Consider the following 19,202-nt stretch of genomic DNA (forward strand, 5'->3'; position numbering starts at 1 on the left):
TTTCAGGACTATCTATGTAAATTACTGAATCGGTATCACAATAACATACCCTGTCACCCAATTTTTCTAGAAGTTCATAAAGTTTCAGACGAGCATGACATGTTGTGAAGGCAGCGATAGGAACGTTTACTTTCCTGTTCTGACTGACTGCTTCTTCAACATATTTCCAGTTTACTAAAACGGTGTCCTGATTGATGAATACGACTCCTCCGATTACGATATTTGGGTCAGTCATTTTATCGAGGAAATCCTTCGATTCCTTGATGATGGCTGTCTGGGAAAGATTGTCCCGTTGGCAGAACTTGCCCCATAAAGAATTAAGGCAGAGTTTAGCCAGAGTACGTTTTCCAGGATTAACTTGTATACTGTTTTCTTCCAATAGAATACCCTCCCTACCGAAATATTCCTGTATGTACTTCTTCTTATCCTCGTCGTTTTTACACCATGAAGGCCAACCGCTCGCTTCCTGTTTTATTTTCAAGAAGGTGTTGACATAACCAGAAAAAAGTCCTCCAGTTTGTGTGACAGGGTTGTACATGGATGTTTCATATTTCCACACTTCCGACATCGACAACACTTCGTAACCTAAACTGCATGCTTTACGTACCTCGGCAATGACCCAAGTTCCCGAAAGTGCGCGTTGTTCATCGGAATGCTGGCATGTACCTTCACATTTTAATTTAAAAGCACATTCCTTGCACAATACAAACATCAGTTTTCCGTGCATTTTTGTAGGTAAAACAGGATGTAAAAGGGTTTTCGGTGGCAGAATAGTACATTTGATGAGTCCCTCCATTTTCAAAACCTCATTTACCGGAGGAATAGAATTTCCTAGAAATATTGTAGGATGTCCGACAGGATAGGCACAGTATTTGTTAACATAAGGGTACAAACTTGTAAAATCGTTGTACTGCAATTTCTCGTTTTCCTTGATTTTGTAATAAGTCCTGACTGTTTCAACTCTTCCTCCATATAAGGCGTCTCGTGGATTCAAAGGAATGCAGGAAACAATAGGATGTGTCGATAGATATCTATTCAGTTCAGGATCTGCTTTCAATATTTTGTTGAAATCGCATTCCCACATAGTGACGACATGGTATCCTTCAGAACGTAAAGCCGCAAGTTTACGACATGTTGTCTCGTATCTGAAGGCTGCAGTGTTCAACATGTCACTGTGTTTCTGACTGTTACTATCCTGATCGGTTTCATCGTCATCTTTCGGATACATATCCCTGTTAACGGATATGCAACGTTGACAACCATGCCAGTAACAGCCCAGGGCCTCATACACTGTTTTCGTCTCCTCGTGATAACCGTCCACTCTGTAACGTCCTCCTATGACATATTTTTCACGAGTACGTCCGCCGTGAAGAAGTATTACATCATTCTGTTCTTCAACGTAGGTTAGCCATTTCAATGCAAACTTCGACATCTGATCTGCATGATGGTAACCTCCTTTAGGAATTATTCCTATAGTGTTAGCAGGCATAAATTTCTGTCTGTAAATTAGTGAACAGGCAGATGCTATTGTGAGGCAATCCTTGAAAATGTCTATTTTGCATATGTCTAGGAAATTCTGTCTCAGCTTCAGACATCCTTGTCTCAATAGGGTAACATCCTTGATGCAGTATTGGAGAAGCTGGTTTCTGTTGTTGAAAGGTACGTTTCGCATGCATTCGACGTCATACCAAGACATGAAACGGTGTTGATCTTCAACTGTTTTCATGTATTCATAACCGTATGCAGAAGGAGGAGGCATCGGTCCAATGTAATTTCTGTTCTTGTAGGTGTTCCACAAATGCGGATAATATCCTTTCTGAACAGGCAAACCGAAAAGTTTCGAAAAGCCTGCAAGATTTGTCTGAACGTAGTTGAGACTGTCCACAAAATGAAGATTTTGGTATGTCATGCTGATGATTTTGGTACCATCTAAGATGACACGAGGTTTCATTTCTCTCTCCAACATTCTCCGTAATAAAAATGTACAATCGTAACCTCGTGCATTATGTGCACAGATGATTATGTCGGAAAACTTATGCTGCAATTCCAAATAGGACAGAAATGTGTCTACAGGGTCATCCCAGAATATAAACTCTCTTGTTCCACAAACAGAACACGGAACTGTTAAATCCTCTTTTTTGTAACATGCGTGACAGGCTGTCTGCACCACGATAAGATTCGGAACATGCAGAAAAGTTTTTTCTTTCTCAGAGTAAGGAATATCTGTATAACATTCAAAATCGTAAAATATATAGAGAAATTTTGAATTCAATTTAGGTTTCGGTATAGCCATGTGACAGAAATGATTGATAGGCTTCACACAGTTACATACAGTACAGTACTTCATGTTACATTTATGCACTTTTTCATATGTATTGTGAGTTAGAATAATTCTGAAACATCGGGGACACTGTACCGTTTCGGAATGGTGTAGAAACGTGATTCGTGAAGCAGTTTTCATTTTTGAAAATTCTGTGACATGTCTGGCATATTCTGCGAACCCCCTGTTCAGGTACACACGGTGGAGTTGAACGGCACATACAACACAATTGTTTACACAGATGGTTATGAGCTTTTTGAAATATGAGTTCGTTACACCCGCGACATTCTTGTTTTGCCGCAAATGCTCCAACACGGTTCACTATTACATCATAATGCTGTCTGGTATTATCATAGAGAAGGTATATAAATTTGGAAGCGTTTTCAACCAGTCCTTCAAACAAAACATCTTTAACATCACGAAGATTGTTGTATACAATAATCTTATATTCAGGGAGAACTTGCTGAAATTTTCTCAGTTCCGGAATTCCACTTCCGGTACACGTATTGTCTGTCAGATCTACATCTGCTTTTCGCATCAGTTAGAAAACAGGTTTAAGAAGATTTCTGTTTCTTCTATATTGAGTATAGGACGGGTCTTTATCAGCATGGGCTTTCCCTATGACCAGAGCTTCAGCTAAACAGAGTGGTTTTTTTCTATTCGGCACACCGACGATACTTCTTTTTTGAGTGCTTAACATATAATTAGGTAAACAATATGTTCGATTACCCCCACCTCCAACAGGTATATTGACATGGTCTGCTCGTAAAATTAAGCGATCTGTAGCAGTGAAGGTTTTTGCACTTTGTAGTATTTTGTACATAATGTTCCACACCATATCACTATGCAACTGATCACATCTATGCCACCCGATGTAAATATCTTTCACAGTTGGGTCAGATATGTTAGACAAAGTTAAACCTATTTTGTCTTCATCCTTGCTGTCTTTTTTAACGTAGGTGAGAAGATTTTCAACACCTTCGCGAATCCAAGTGTGAGGATCGACATTTTCTGGCGGGTGTGAGAAACTGAATTCAACACGTCGTCCCTTGGAACGGAATTTAGGATATTCGCGTTCTTGAATGTTGTGTAATATTATATTCCCTATCTGTTCACGAGACACTGAAGCACGTTTTCTTTTCTTACCTTTCCCATTTGATGGCTGTTCTGCTGGGGGGTCCGGTCTCCATGACGGTCCTGGCAAAGGCTTCGGGTGTGATCTGGATGCAGTGTTAGTTCCTGTGTCGGATGCCTGCGCCTTCTTGATGACTCGGGATACAGAATCAGGTGTCGACGGGGGGCCGGGGGACTCTTCGGGAATATCTGTCCATCCTCCTCCTGAAAGATCGGGTGCGGATGTTGTCACTGTCCGTAGTAAGTGGTCATACTCCTCGACCAAAGAGATACTTTCTCCCGCGATGATTTTCTGCGCAATAATCGCCAACACTTCCCGTAATTGTGCAGATGTTGTGTAATATCCGTCACGATATAGCACTAACAGATCGTCAGCGGATAAGTGTACGTCCATGATCGTACAATGATTATTTCACGAAGACTGTTTTGTGGAGAGAACGCCGTTCTTTATATACGCAAACATGACGCAACAGTTATCTCCGATCCTAACGGTTCTACTGACCCTATGTGGTTATCCCGGAAATGATTAACAGTCTTCACCACATGTTTTCCTCGTTGATATCACTATGTAACGGTTTTCTTGTTTATCTGTAAACAGAGGAAACAGGATGTAGATAAATTCTTAACGAAGGAACGTGTGAAATGTTTATCTATCGACAAAGGAAGAAGGACGTAGATAAGGAAATAGCTCGGCTCCTAATTGAGCTAGACCGGAAGTGATGACAATTTCGTAATCTGCACGTCGAGACCTTTCATTAGAGTGGTCGGAAGGGGGGTCTACGATTGAAAATAAAGAAACTAGGAAACCGCTGGTCCTAGAACAATGAAACCTGGTTCACCGGAAAGAGGACTTCACTCCGAGTCCGACAAGCTATCAATCATCCTCCTAGCTCAATTAGGAGCCGAGTTACAGCGATTTTAAGTTTTCGCAAAAAAAAAAAAAAAAAAAAAAAAACGGAATTTTTCAAAAGGCTCTAGCTACTCCCCTAATTGACGTACAGCGAATCTGATTACATATTCGTAATCTGCACGTCGAGACCTTTCATTAGAGTGGTCGGAAGGGGGGGTCTACGATTGAAAATAAAGAAACTAGGAAACCGCTGGTCCTAGAACAATGAAACCTGGTTCACCGGAAAGAGGACTTCACTCCGAGTCCGACAACATATCAATCATCCTTCTATCTCGATTAGGGGCCGAGATATTCAAATTTGAAATATCGTACTCAACATGGGTGCATAACTACTCGACTCAACGGGGGTGCATAACTACTTATATAAATGCGAAAAATTTAAACAGTCGTCCTGCCGGTCCTAATTGAGCTAGACCGGAAGTTATGACATATTCGTAATCTGCACCGCAAGCCCTTTCATCTGAATGTAACATCAAAGATCTCCGACCGGAAATAAAATTTAAACAGTCGTCCTGGCGGTCCTAATTCAGCTAGACCGGAAGTTATGACATATTCGGAATCTGCACGGCAAGACCTTTCATTTGATTGTAACATCAAAAGTCTCCGACCGTAAATAAAGAAAATAGAAAACTGGCGGAGGATGAAACCTGGTTCATCTGAAAGAGCATGTTTTTCTGAGTAAAATAGCGTTTGAATTATCCCTCTACGTCAATTAGAAGCCGAGATATTCGAATTTGAAATTTTCAAGGTCAAGGTCAGGTCAAAGGTCAAGGTCAATCCCAAGGTCAAGGTCAAATGTTAAGGCCAAGGTTAAAGGTTAAGGTCAAGGTCGAAGGTTAAGGTCAAGGTCAAAGATCGAGGTCAAGTTCAAAAATTATATATATCATATATTATAGGTTATACTTATATATATATTCCCTGTGAAAGCTTATAGAAGTTCGGATCCCACTTTCAAACTGTAGGTCCGATCCCGATTAGCCTTACTGTGCATTTCCCTGTGAAAGCTTATAGAAGTTCGGTTCCCACTTTAAAACTGTAGGTCCGATCCCGATTAGCCTTACTGTGCATAAAGTGGACTTATAACACCAAACCCATTATAAAACATATATAACCAATATTATAAAATACATCTTTATTATGTGAGACACCTGCCTCAGCTAATAACATCCATATTTGTAGACTTTTCCTGCCGATCGGTTCATAACATTACATTGGGAAAAAGAAAGAAGGAACTTTATATTAGAACAGTTTATCTCAACACTTCTCGACAGGGCTGTCAGAGAGCTGTATATTTAATTAGACCCTTATTATTTTTCTATCAGAGTCTGCCAAGCAATCAACCACATGCAGCAATTAGATATCTCGCAACTGTTGACACCAACTTGATATGATACTGCGATCCAAATTTCCCGGATATGCCAATTAGCCAGCAGTGAGTTCATCTCGCAAGTGTTGACACCAATTTGATATGATACTGCTATCAGAGTTTACCGGATATACCAATTAGCCAGATTCAGCAATCAACTTACTATCTTGAAAGGCGATATGATACTGGAATCTGTGTTTGCGGCAGCTGCATATGTTTCTCTACGATCATTTCACACTTTGAAATTGTTAACAAAGGATCAGAATGGAGAACGGGGACGATGTAAGTACCTTATATTAATTTCATTTTGTCAAATAATAAGTTCATATTTACACATCGCAACCTTTATTGGTGTCGATCATCAGTTTACAAAATATATACACAGAAATTGTTACACATAATGAAACTCTACAGGTGAATAATTGTATTGCAACAAATCAATAAACTTCCCATCTATCTCTTCGCATGCAACCGCAGAAAATTGAACAGTGTGTTAGTGTATTAGTAATGTTAGTTCTAGCTGTTCAATTTTCCCTTTTTCAAAAGCTCCACCATTCTCTTCTCCATTCCTTTCTCCTCGTCCCCCATTTTCTCCTCTTCTTTCTGCTGTCTGACACCTTTAAATAACTCCATCAATTCAAAGCACACTCGAAGAGATAGATGGGAAGGTACATACTGCCCACGTTTTATATTTTCGACGAAATCCCCGAATGCCGCAGATTTTTCTTTTTTCCCGATTATACATGAAAACATTTTTATGAGATTGTCGATTCTTACTTCCATATCTTTGCACTCTTCTTCCAGATTTTTTAACAGATCTTCCGCTAAGTTGTTTTCTTCGCAAAAGTCGACGTAACACGCAATATGTTTCTCCGCATGCTTAGCCTGGTTCTTATTCCATAGGCTTCTTCTTTCTCCCTTCTGATTCTCGTTCTTAAGGTCAGCATACAAAAGGTCGAAATCAAAAGGTAACAATGCCATCTGAAAATAAAAGAAGAACTGTTATTTATGCACACGTCAGTATTTTACAATTTACATCGAAATATCTTTCTTTTCAGCAACAATGAATGAATTTCATAACAAATTATTTGAGACATGTAACAAGAACCGAAATGGAACAGGCCGTCGCAGACATACGTGCCACCATGCTGCGACACCTGGAAAACCAGGAGGCAATTAGCAGGCGTCAGCACGAGTTTGCTACTCAGCAGAGCACCAGAATAGTCGCTGCTGCTGAAACGCTCGCGGACCTTTTTCGCGAGCTTTTTCAGCAGGGCGAGCTATTCCGTGCGGAGATGCTCCAGGATAGGAGACGAACTGCCGAGCAGATCGACGAGCATTGGAACAGGTATCTATTTTTATATTTTTTTCCATTTCATAATTTTTAACAGACTATTTTTTTCAGACTTCGTCGTTCAAGAAACATCTCAATACATAATATTTTATTTTTCTAATTGCTGTTATTATTATTTTTCAGAGTTCACCAAGCAACTCTTGATGCCGGTGCTCGTCTAATCGGCGACCTGCCCCGGCAGCTTTTCCAGCACGAAATCATCGTAGCTGCTGGGGCAGGAGTTCCTATTCCTGGAGCCGCTCCGCACGAAGAAGTTGCTGACCCTGCGCCTCCTGGCGGAGAGGTAGTGCCTGTTCCGTCTCCTCCACAAATCCCCCAGCAGGAGGAGGAGGAGGAGGAGGATTCACCGCCTTCTTCTCCATCTGTGGTGGATTTGGTGGAGGATGACGACGACGAAAATTTCTGACGTCCTCGTTCTCCTAAATAAAGAACATGTACAGAATACAGGTAATATTTTTTCTTCTTACCTTAGACCACTCTAGTTTTCTTCAGCTTCGGAAGTATCCGTCTCCTCTATGATGGTCGGAAATCGACGTGTCGGAGGACTCAAACTTCGACTGAATTGATCTTCAACCTTGAAGATGCTAGAAAGAAAATCATATTTTCTGCTTAGGTCACTCCTTCTTACAGGATTAACACTGTACTCTGATAGCTCCTCAGGGTCCAGAACACGACCTTTCACCCCCAACATTACGCCTGTCGGGTCTTCCAAACCTATGCCACTCTTGAACCATTTAAAAATTTCGTTCAACGTCAACACAGACTCTCGATAATGTTTTCGGAACATCTGCATCAACGTCGAAACATCGCAGTAATCTACAATCATGTACAGGCTGTGGCATCCTACCCGATAGAGACGTGGAATTTCGTCATTTAACAATTCTTCCAAATTTTCATATCGAACCAATTCGATTCCTGAAACAACGCGATTCAGTCTCTCATCCGCCATCATCAGATATTTTTTTACCTCACATTTTGGAGGAACATGTAGATAATCTATATTTACATGTTCCGAATTTAATTCCGATTCGTTCTCTTGGCATATACAGTCAAATGACGAAATTCCTGACAATACGGCGAAAGGTCCTGCATTGTACCCGTGAGCAGCTATCTCATCTACCACACGGTTCGACCACACACCGTATGGTAGGTGGCAATATACCGGTGCTTTTTCGTAAATAAAATGTGTCTCGCATAATCCATGTCTACGGTTCTTGCAAAAATACATGTTGATCGGAAAACCGTCACTTTCCATTTCCATATATGTTTCCGATGGTAAATCTTTATTATAAAAAGTAACCAATAGAGACTCCCTGTACCTCACAGGAGCATCGAAAATTAATAATTTTGCACCGTTATTTACAGCCTTCTCTGGTTTAACAGACTTCATTTTTCCTCAACCAGAAACCGTAGCAGGATATGCCAGACACATCGTCTCACCTGGAGGACGTTCCGTATATCCATATAAGGGATTGCACGTTAGATTCTTGAACACAGACTGCTTCCTTTTTCTCAAAGGTTCACCAGCACCGTCGATACAGTTTCGCTTACGCTGTTTTTTTACTTTCTCGTATGTATGATGTGCCGCATTTTTTTCTTCCCACGATTTACGAAATTCTTCTTCACTGATCCAGCTCGGCACATCCGTATTTTTTTCAGTACTCACACCTGGACGTATCGGCGGCTCTGGTGAACATTGAGAAGTAGGTAGCGGCCTACCATCCGTTACCGGTTCAGGTGGGGATGACTTTCCAATCATCCCACCGACAAATGACAGCATCCAGGATACGAAACCCATCGTACTCACCTCGGAATACAGATTTTATACCTAGCTCGTCCAGAAACAAGTGGCAGCAAGGGCGTCCAGGAACAAGTATCAGCAAAATCGCAGATGATTACTACCTGATAGCGTACAGTCTGTCGAACTGTGTAAGTGAATCACGGTAAAACTTCTTATATACCTACCTACCCCTCCTCAAATTCCCTGATATTCTCTGCGCATTCTCTCGCGCAAGGCATCCAACGCCCACGTGCCTCGTCGGTCCTCCTCTTTTCCCGGTATACTATGAATCTCCACCTCCTCCGAGAACACAACTTTTTTTATTCTATTCACGTGCTGCCTCTCGGAAACTTTTTTTCCTTTTTGCCCGCTCTCCATTCCGCCGCCTACTAACGTATCCTGCACACAGTCACACCTTATCAACGTTCCCACAAACTTCCACACGCCCATTCCAAGAAACATCCGACATGTCCCAACACGTGTTCCACAATCTCTCCATATCACTTCAACATCCCAACACATTTCCTTTCCAACTCCTTTAACTTCTCCCCCCCCCAACCGAAACGGAAACCCATATCATCATTCCCAGAAAACTAACCGTAGTCACCTCCTGATTAACAACAGGAAACCTCAACCCATATCAACATTCCCAGAAAACCGTCACCTCATTATTAACAACAGGAAACCATCTTATCAATTCCCCAACCGACTTTTCCTCCTCCCCCCAAACCGTCACCTCATCATTAACAGGAAACCATCTTATCAATTCCCCAACCGACTTTTCCTCCTCCCCCCAATCAAAACACTCCTCACAAATTAATCACAACCCATTCAATGACGTCACACCAATCAAATCTCTCCTAACAAAATAAACCCCACCCATTTATGACGTCATCACTCAAAACCAACACCCTTGCTTGCCCACACGGCTTGGTCATCAATTGATCTTTGATCGATCTTTTCCAATCAATTGATTTATCGACTTCAACGGGGGTACATAACTACTGCTTTGCTCCAGAGATGCTGGGACAGGGTACAGTTAATTGTTTCTCAAAAGGTATCATCTATCTCTGTATGCCACACATTTAATTCTTACTCACATGGAAAAAAATGTCAATTTGTATTCAGGGGTAGTTTCACAGTTACACACTATTTTGGCCTTGATGAGAAGTTTAGTGTAAGTAGGCACTTTGTTTATAATTTTGAAATTGAGGTCGTCTAAGGTTGAAATCCTCATATTTAGGGCTTGAACTCGTCACCTAAGAGGCTGAAGATCGTCCTCTACGTTGTGCGTGACCTTCTTTATTTTTCTATTCATAATTCATCCTCATCGTCGCGATTAGCCAAAGGTAAAATAAGAAAAGTCCTCCTCCGTGACCGTGCGGTCTAAGGAGCTGTGCTTTGGACTCCGACTGCAGGACGGCATGGATTCGAGTCCGCCTATGCTCACTCTCTAGGTTCTCGGCTTGTGTATGCGACCGGTGGCAACCCACCATCGTGAGGATGGGGAGCTACGAGTGAGTAGCTTAATCCGGTCTCGGAAATCTCCTATGGGGCATGTTCCTGGGTAAACAAAAAATAATCGATCAGACAATTCGATTATCGAAGGCGATAAAACAACTTCCGGTTGACCAAGTCGCCAATATAAATAAATGGAATACAGATTGTCTTCGAGCTTACATTGTTAAAAAGGAGCGGATACACGTATTACTATCCCAATAATTATTCAATACGGTTTTTTGTTTGTCAGGAATTATCACTTAAACTATTGCATGTTGAACTGGTGCCTACCTAGCCGCCTCTGATGAAATCTACCATTGTTCAGATTCTCTTTAAAATTCGACTCTGGTAACGTGCTGGGTACAGATACTGTGCATCGAAGCACAGTGTTTTGCGATAAGAAGCGGCCTTGAATAGCGTGAGTGAGTCACTTTGATCGCGAGCAAGCTAGACTACCAAGGTTGTCTGCCTTTGAAAACCAAGTCATTTTTTTCACGATTTCCGAACGCGATTGCTATTGTAGAAGTATATATTCTCTCAAAAGAGCAAGAAAGGAAATTCGACCAATGTTCTCCCGTCGTCTAAAACCAAATATTATCTATTAAATGAAAAGTTCACGATTGTCAATAAACGGTTTAACCTATCTGAGCATAGGTTCGATCCCGGGTTCAGTCTCCTGGAATTTTCGGCCTGGGTATAGGGCCGGTGGCAACCCACCATCGTGAGGAAATTGGGGAGCTCCGGGTGAGAGCGTAATCCGGTCGCGAAATCCTACAACGGCTGGGGGTCTATCGGGCCGACCACCCGTCCCCCTAGTCTGGCTGCAGATCTCCACGCCCCCCTGGTGGCCCGCGTGGGAGGGAGGCCAGCAGACGGTAGGTAAGCCTTGGCCCAATATTGGCTGTAGCGCTATAGGATTATTATTATTCGAATAATAAAATTTAATAGAAAGATTCTCCGAAATTTCTCTCCCACTGTCTACGTCAGGACAGTACCCAGGGGGGGGGGCGCATGGGGGCCATGCACCTTTCGAAACCTGAAAAAAATATTTAAATGTGAACCTATCAATAACTACGAAAATAACATCGTCGATTTTAGAAATATGTAAAAATTTCAATTTTGTTCTTACATAAATGAATCTGTTTCTTGCGCAAAAGTCTTCAAGCTGCAATATTGGGTGGTTTTAGTTTCATAATCATTGATTCAAGGCTACCAGACGTCCGATTCACCGATTTAGTCAGGACAGTGTGTTACTTTCAATCCCTGTCCCGTCTTTCTCGAACTGCAATCGTGATGCGAAAATGTCTCTTTATTATTGTTTTTTTTGGTTAACTCACAATTACACATGTTCTTTATTGTACGAATAATTCTAAGTACGCAACATAGAATTATCATGACTTTTTTTTAATGGCGCTCGCATTATTTGAACTATTTTGTAATATCTGTCTGTCTGTCTGTCTCTCTCTCTGGTCTACGTCAATGACAGAAATGCAAGCAATATTCTTATTTATTTTTAACCCAATTAAAGGAAAGTGTAAGCATTTAAAAGAAATAAGAAAGATCATCACTGTTGCTCTTCCTTAGAAATTGTTGTTCTTCGAGGAAGAAAAATTAGAAGGATTTAGTCCAGCACCTTAACACAGTGTCCCACGAGTCTCTCTTGACTAATACTGTCAAATGTGACATGATTTTATGAATAAAATTTTCCGCCTGTTTACGTATAACGTTGCACAGATTTGGTAGTTCTCACACGGTGCAATTATTTCGTGTTACCTTACGGAACAGCAAATACATTTCATAAGACTGTTCTGGACACAAGATTTGCATCAGTAAACAAGCATTTTGTCTGTTACAGTATCACAGGAAAAGAACATCGTCCTGTAATGTTCAAGCCTCTAGATATTTTCCATTAGTAATGTCTAATCACAATAATAAGTAGAAGAAATAACTCGCATTTTCACAAATACCAATATTCTCGTTTTTAATAACTTCGAAAATTATTTCGCGAAGATATCGGTTATACTACAAGAAAGCAAATCAAAATTAAAGTAAAAGTTCAACTACACGTATACCAAACGACATTTACAATACTGGAGGGACAGAATGCTTAAATAAAAATTTTTGTTTCATTCGAAGGTAAAGGCGTGGTGTAGTCCTTCTTCTACGTTGTTTAAAGAGCGAAAGCTTGTAGGGTAGTGGCTACCGTTCAGGATTGTCAATCTGATCGTCGTATGTTCAAACCCTTAAGGTGGCAGAAAATTTTCGTAATCTTTAGACATATCCCATTGTGTTCATTGTCCACGCCGTGTGAAACGGAATGATTCAGTTTGGAATTAACGATGGGGGAGGGGAAATATTGAGTTACAAAATCTCAATTTCAACGAACCGAGAAGTGGAGAATAATTCTTATAAATGTTAAAAATTACGTTAATTTTTTTAGTGGTGTAATCGCAGGTAAATTCAAATATCTTACATGGAAGATTTTAATTTGCTCTGAACTCAGCCAAAAGGCATTTCGCACCGATCTAATATATTCTCCAATACATTTCAAAATGTTATTGAATGTTTCATGTCCATAATTTGACCAATGCATCCATTCTTGACGCTCAGACAATATTTTCTGCAACTACCTCTTCTCTCCAGTTCCTTCTCCTTCTTCTCTCCCCTCTTTCTGTTCTGCTTTTATCTCATATCGCCTTCCCTACTTTTCTCGCATCTTATCTCCATCCCACTCTTCTCCACTCCTCTTATCTCCTTTCCTGTCTTAGATTTCCGACTCCACTGAACTCTCTTTTTTCGATCTTCTCTTTTTCTCTCATTTACTCTACTCTCCACTTCCCTCTGCTCGTCTACTCCTCTCCTCTCCTCTCGTTTTCCTCCTCTTTTATCTTCTTTGTCCTTTTTTTCCTCATCTCTCCTCGAATTTTTTTCCATTCTCCTCACTACATCTCTTCTCCTCGTCTATCCTATCTTTCTTCTCTCCTCTACTTTCGTTTCCTCTCACCTCTTTTCCTTACTGTAGACTCACCAGCGATGAAATACTAGAAAACCTATTTTTTTCTTTCAGAAAGAATTTTGTCATTTGCGATATAATAGTGATATTTTTAATAATTTTATACAATAATACTTGTTTATATTTCTTTCGCGTATTTTATAAATATCTATTGTGCATGTGGCAACCCTGAAATTTAGCCTAACTCTGCACGCAACCCACCAACGGCTTGTGTAAATTGGGTTGCCTAGTTTAAAATGTCGTTGTCCTAAAACTTTTGAGAGACACTGTACAATAAGCAGTACTTATAGATGAAGTGCTATGAAGCCAGGGATCTCTGGTTCGAATTACCGGCTGGGTATTTTTTTCCCGCAATTTGAGTGTTCGTTCATCAATTTTATCATATCAGTCAAAAGTTTGATTGTTCGATTCATTTGCTTGACTTTACTTCCCTTTTTGCCACTGTTGGCTAATCAGAAAATTGGAATTGATGAAGAGGAATTCGCAAAGAACGCCCATGTCCAGGCAGAACTAGTACTTCCGGTGTCATAAAGCATTGTGCTAGCCAATGCGCCACGGAGGTTGGTGCGATAAGCCGAAAGTTACAACATAGCGAGGATGAATAGCAAGATTCAAATTATAAGAGAGTGAGATATTTATTTCCCCCAATGTCTTCACTGGGTTTATTCTAGGACTCACATCAAAAGTTGAACGTCTGACTTGGGGAGACTAACTTTTGTCCGTGAATTTAAGGGAGATTTGCCAATATTGCGCATTGAATTTACGGGAAATTACTGGCGAAGATTCGCCACAAATTTTCCTCATTTGTAACTGCGACCCACCACCACAGCAAATGCTTAAAGAATAGATGTTATTTAACAAAGGAATTAATTTACATTGTTTTTAATATACATGTCAAAATAGAGGATACAAATTGACAAATTTCCATGTTTCTTAGTCCTAACCCATATGAATCTGTCCGCTCCTGCTGCACAACTAAGCATCAATCAACTACTACAAGAAATGATGCCACTTACGCCCGACATAGGTTAAACGTGCAATATGTTGATATCGACTAGAAGCTTTGTGTGGTTCACCAGACAGAAATGAAATTGAACTTCGCGATCTGGTTGTTAATTAAATATACGGGAGAAATATAATGTCAATACGCGAGCAGTGAGGATAAGAGATGGCTGTAATGCAAGAAATACGGGAAGGTTGATCATCCTAATCTGACTACTTACATCAAATGCGATAGGATTAACCTCTTGAGGCCAGTGGGAGCATAATGAGGACCAGCGTCACGCGATAGAATTAACATCTCCCAAACAAATTATATTTTTAGACCAAAGAAAAGTGATTTTTTTATCGTGTTGCATTTAAGCTTTACCCATGGGAAGAATGCCAACTCCAGAAAGAATATATGTATTTTTCGGAAGAATGTTTAATTGCTTTATTATTAAAAACAAACGTGAAGATGAAAGTGCATCAATAACAGTTCGACGACTAAGATCAGTATAAGTGCTATAAAACTTTTATGCTTTCCTAAACAGAATATTTATTTGACTTAATAATAAAACACATATTTGCCAAAGCAACAGCAGATTAAAAGGTAAAAAATATGACATTTCACAGAGTTCACAGTTACTCTGTGAATTAAACAAATACAGAGAGTTCTCTGGAGGCACCTTTACGCTCGAAAAAATAGTGAATTTACAAAGGGAAGACATTTTATCTTACATTTGCATAGAAGAGAAGAATGCGGTCCTTTAAATTAACTTTGATATTAATTTCCGCAAGGCAATCAAAATGACTTTAAAATTTGAAATTTCTCTGACTAAAAGAAAGGTTTTTTTTTCACTTACTGCACACATCACTGTCTTCATCGCTATTATCTCCACAATCATTCTTCCAATTGCAGGCGAGATGTTCTGGAATGCATCTACCATCGTCGCATTTAAATTGTCTTTGTGTGCAGTTCCACTCCCCTGAAAAATTTAGTTTCTTTTAGTATTTAATGACAGAGAAAACATGGCGTTAAAATATTGTATTTCATTTTCTATAAAATAGGTTTTATAGTGTCAAAATTCCTGCTAAGCTCATTACTTATCACAATATTGATTTAATATCCTTGCGAATCCAATGCCGTTACCACAGCCAGCTTTAATAAGAGTATAAAGTATGTTCTTTTTTAACAAAAATATTCCACGTTCTTGGCAAAATCCCTGTATTTTGGTCCGAAATAAAATATTATGTTGCATTTCCTTCATAAAAAATATATTGTAAGATATTAATAATATAAAATATTATCAAATAAGGAATTTGGTTAAACTAAAATACAATGTTGGAATCAGATGAGTTTATATTGAGCTTAAAACGTATAAATAGTCTGCACCAATCAAAACAATATTGAAATTACTTTAAATAAACTCGGTATTGGTTAACATGATCTGACTCCTAAAGTGTGATGCAATCGTTCATTGAAATATTATATGGCAAATCTAGTTTATCCGCTCCAGATGAATTCAGGGCTGAAAGCACAGTGGCATATTCATGAATGGTTAAAACGAAATTAATTTTTCAGTACTTTGCAATATACTGTACAATACCCGAAAATTCAATTTTCAAACTACAGAAATAATATGTTAGAAAGAACTTATCTTGGATTATAATGAATTCCTTGTAAAATATTCTGTAAACTCATGTAATTGAGAATCAGATAATGTGTCCGATTTCCTGCTTTTTAAATCTCATTTCCCAATTTTTCAAAATTTTTGATAGACAATTCAACACAAAACATGAAGTTTTCATAAATTGTATTATTTAAGAGCAATAATTTTGTTGTAGAATATTTTAATGAGTTCAGTGTATAATTTGACTAAATTTTTTATATTTCATGAGCTTTTCACATAATAACACAATGTCGTTGATAGTTAATGGTTTCAACATACAAGCAGTTCAGTTAAATTCGTACACTCTTTGGAGGAACATTGTTATAACTAGGGCACCATTATAACTAGGGCACCATGGGAGCAATCAACTTCGGATAACTTTTGTTTTGCAGCGAAAACATCAGTGCATGCAACCGTGTACCATTCAGAACGCCCAACCGAGGATGGGTTGCTTGGGTGGGCACGACCCCCCGAATTTCAATGGAAAAAACATAAAAATTTTGATTTTATTTTAATTTGCATTTTTTGAGGAAAATTGTTATAACTCGGGCACTATGAGAGCAATCTACTTCGGATAAGTTATGTTTTGCAGCTAAAACTTCAGCACATGCAACCGTGTACAATTCAGAACGCCGAACTGAGGAAGGGAGCTTTGGGGTGCGTGAACCCTGAATTTCGATGAAAAAAAAAAACAACATTAAAATCTGGAGTTTGCTCCCTCTTGTTCCGCTATTTTGGGGAGATGGCTCGAAATTAGTATTCTCTTTAAATATTGGACATTTCTAAAGAGAATGAACATGTTTTTATGTTCTTGGGTGCCATTCAAGTTGAATAATAAGCCAAAATGTGTTCTTTTTTTTACGAAAAATAAGTAATTTGCATTTTTGGAGGAAAATTGTTATAACTCGGGCACTATGAGAGCAATCTACTTCGGATAAGTTTTGTTTTGCAGGTAAAACTTCAGGGCATGCAACTGTGTACAATTCAGAACGCCGAACCGAGGAAGGGGAGTTTGGGGGGCGCGAACCCCTAATTTTAATGGAAAAAAAACATAAAAATCTGGAGTTTGTCCCTTCTTTTCCCGGTAGTTTGGGGAGAAGACGCAAACCTAAGTATTCATTTCAAATAATGGACGCTTCCAAGGAGAATGAAATATGTTACATGTTCCTGGGTGAGTAGTTGTATTTACTGTACTATAAACCCGAGAAAGTATGAACTCTCCTCAAGCAGGTTTGGCTATACTTAAAACTAGCTCAACATGGCCATATGAGTTTTTTGCTCTAGTGTGAAACCCCGTATAATCCAAGATTTTTGTAAAAAAGCCCTCATGGATTCCATGAGAAAGTATGACCCCCTCAGATTGATGAGGCTACACTTATAAAAGGCACTTCTGTGAGATTGTTGTCTATAATTTTGTTAAAAATATGCCCCTCTTGTGGCCATACTTAAAACTAGGCCACCCACATACATACATACACACATATTTATTTCTGGTTTAAGTTCAATTGGATACCAGCTTCAATTTGTTTATCTAATATTAAAACAATGTAATTCTTCTAGAATTGCTCTGTGACCAGCTCATTTCTTACATCATAAACATATGATTTTTCACCTATGAGAATGACACTACAAATGGTGCCTTCAGGTAAAGCCTCATGGAATTCACAGATAATTTTAATGTTTGTCCTGTCATTCACCACAACTTGTTTCCTTTTTGAAGTGTTGATTACAAACATGGGTCTCCGTGCTTTGAATTCATCTGGTGCGTAATACATATCAGTATTGCCAGTAGTGACACGCTTGAAAGCCGAAAAAGCCTCATATAATTTGAGGAAATCATCCTTGGAAATGTCTAAATTATAATTTTCTCTAGGAAAGACCTCATTTCTGCCATTTTTAAGATATATGTTCTTGATGTTGCAGTTATCAAATCTACTTGAATTTTTTTCCTGATTGTTGTGTCTTCCAGTCTGAAACAATACCACTACAAAATCAGGCATGTCATATTGAATACTGGAGAATGAATTTGTGGCATCAAACTCATAATATGTGCCAGATGCGGGCTTCTGTACGCATTGATATGTGTAAAATTGCAGAGGAATCTGTCGGATTTTTTATTATATCAGCTTTGTATTTAAGAGCGTAACTGGCCTCATATTCAACAACCGGGATTCTTAGCTCCATAGTCTGAATAATGCATTTGCCTGCATCTGGTAAGGTATTAGGCAGAGCTTCTCCTGTAGTGTTTAATGTACTGTACCTCATCAAAGCATTATTATCATTTGCAGCTCTTCTAAATGTAATTCTTAACCCGCCCTTCCACATAATATCTTTGTAATCCGAGAAGAATCCTGGCAACAGGCGCATAGGGAACAGCACTGTGTGGTTTTTAGATAATATTTTATCACCAGCCTCAAATCCACCGATTTTGTAGTAAGAAGCCTCGGTTTTGGATAATTTTAGAGTGGCCAAAGCTGTGGAGGTAATGCCGGGATAATCTATTCTGTTTATAACAACGCCATGCTTTCTGATCTCAATTTCAGAGAACAGATGCGGCACAAAATTGTCCACCAATCTTATATTTGAATTTGCCGGATAATCTGTTCCATCGAGCTTTACAACATCAAATTTGATGTATAGATCTGCTCTGTGGGGGTGTATAAAGCCATCCCCTACATCAAGATCAACCTCAATCTCTGTGTTGGGTTGATTTAAATTTGCAAATGTCCTCCTGTTTGGAGGGAATGATTGTAGCTCATAACTCTCAATATTTTCCATTGTATGTATTTTTATTTAAATGTTAATCTCTATGATAGCAGTTGTTGTGGCTCCAGCAAAATCAACTAATTCTTCTTTTTCATTAGTGACCATCAATTCAATGTAATCTATTCTATTATGGCACACAGGAAAATATAATGTTGGGGATGGATTGTAGATGATGGGCTCCATGAATTCGGAATTAGGTTTGAATGTTGCAATGATGCCGGTTTGTTTGTGAGTGCCTATGCCATTTGATTTGGTGATCATACCCTCAGCCACATTACAGTGAATATTCAGAGTCTCTATGGCTAAGAATTTGGGTATATTCATAGCAGTGTGTTTGATGGCCGGTTCAAGTTTTTTGTTGTTCTCAAATCCTAACAGCTCTCCTATAGTACCCAGATGCACTGTTTC

At 39.3% G+C, this 19,202-nt stretch overlaps 1 protein-coding gene across 1 annotated transcript in view; it reads right to left on the reverse strand.

The window, feature by feature from the left end:
• The window catches only part of LOC146004755 (uncharacterized), a 393,261-nt gene that overhangs the window by 153,137 nt on the left and 220,922 nt on the right, over positions 1-19,202 (reverse strand). The window contains exon 6 of the mRNA XM_083143730.1: positions 15,222-15,344. Coding sequence (XP_082999856.1) covers positions 15,222-15,344 — 123 coding nt within the window. The remainder of the gene's footprint in view (positions 1-15,221; positions 15,345-19,202) is intronic.

Source organism: Lepisma saccharinum, chromosome 22 (assembly GCF_977018435.1).
Source record: "Lepisma saccharinum chromosome 22, izLepSacc3.1, whole genome shotgun sequence".
In the NCBI taxonomy this organism is placed as follows: Eukaryota; Metazoa; Arthropoda; class Insecta; order Zygentoma; family Lepismatidae; genus Lepisma; species Lepisma saccharinum.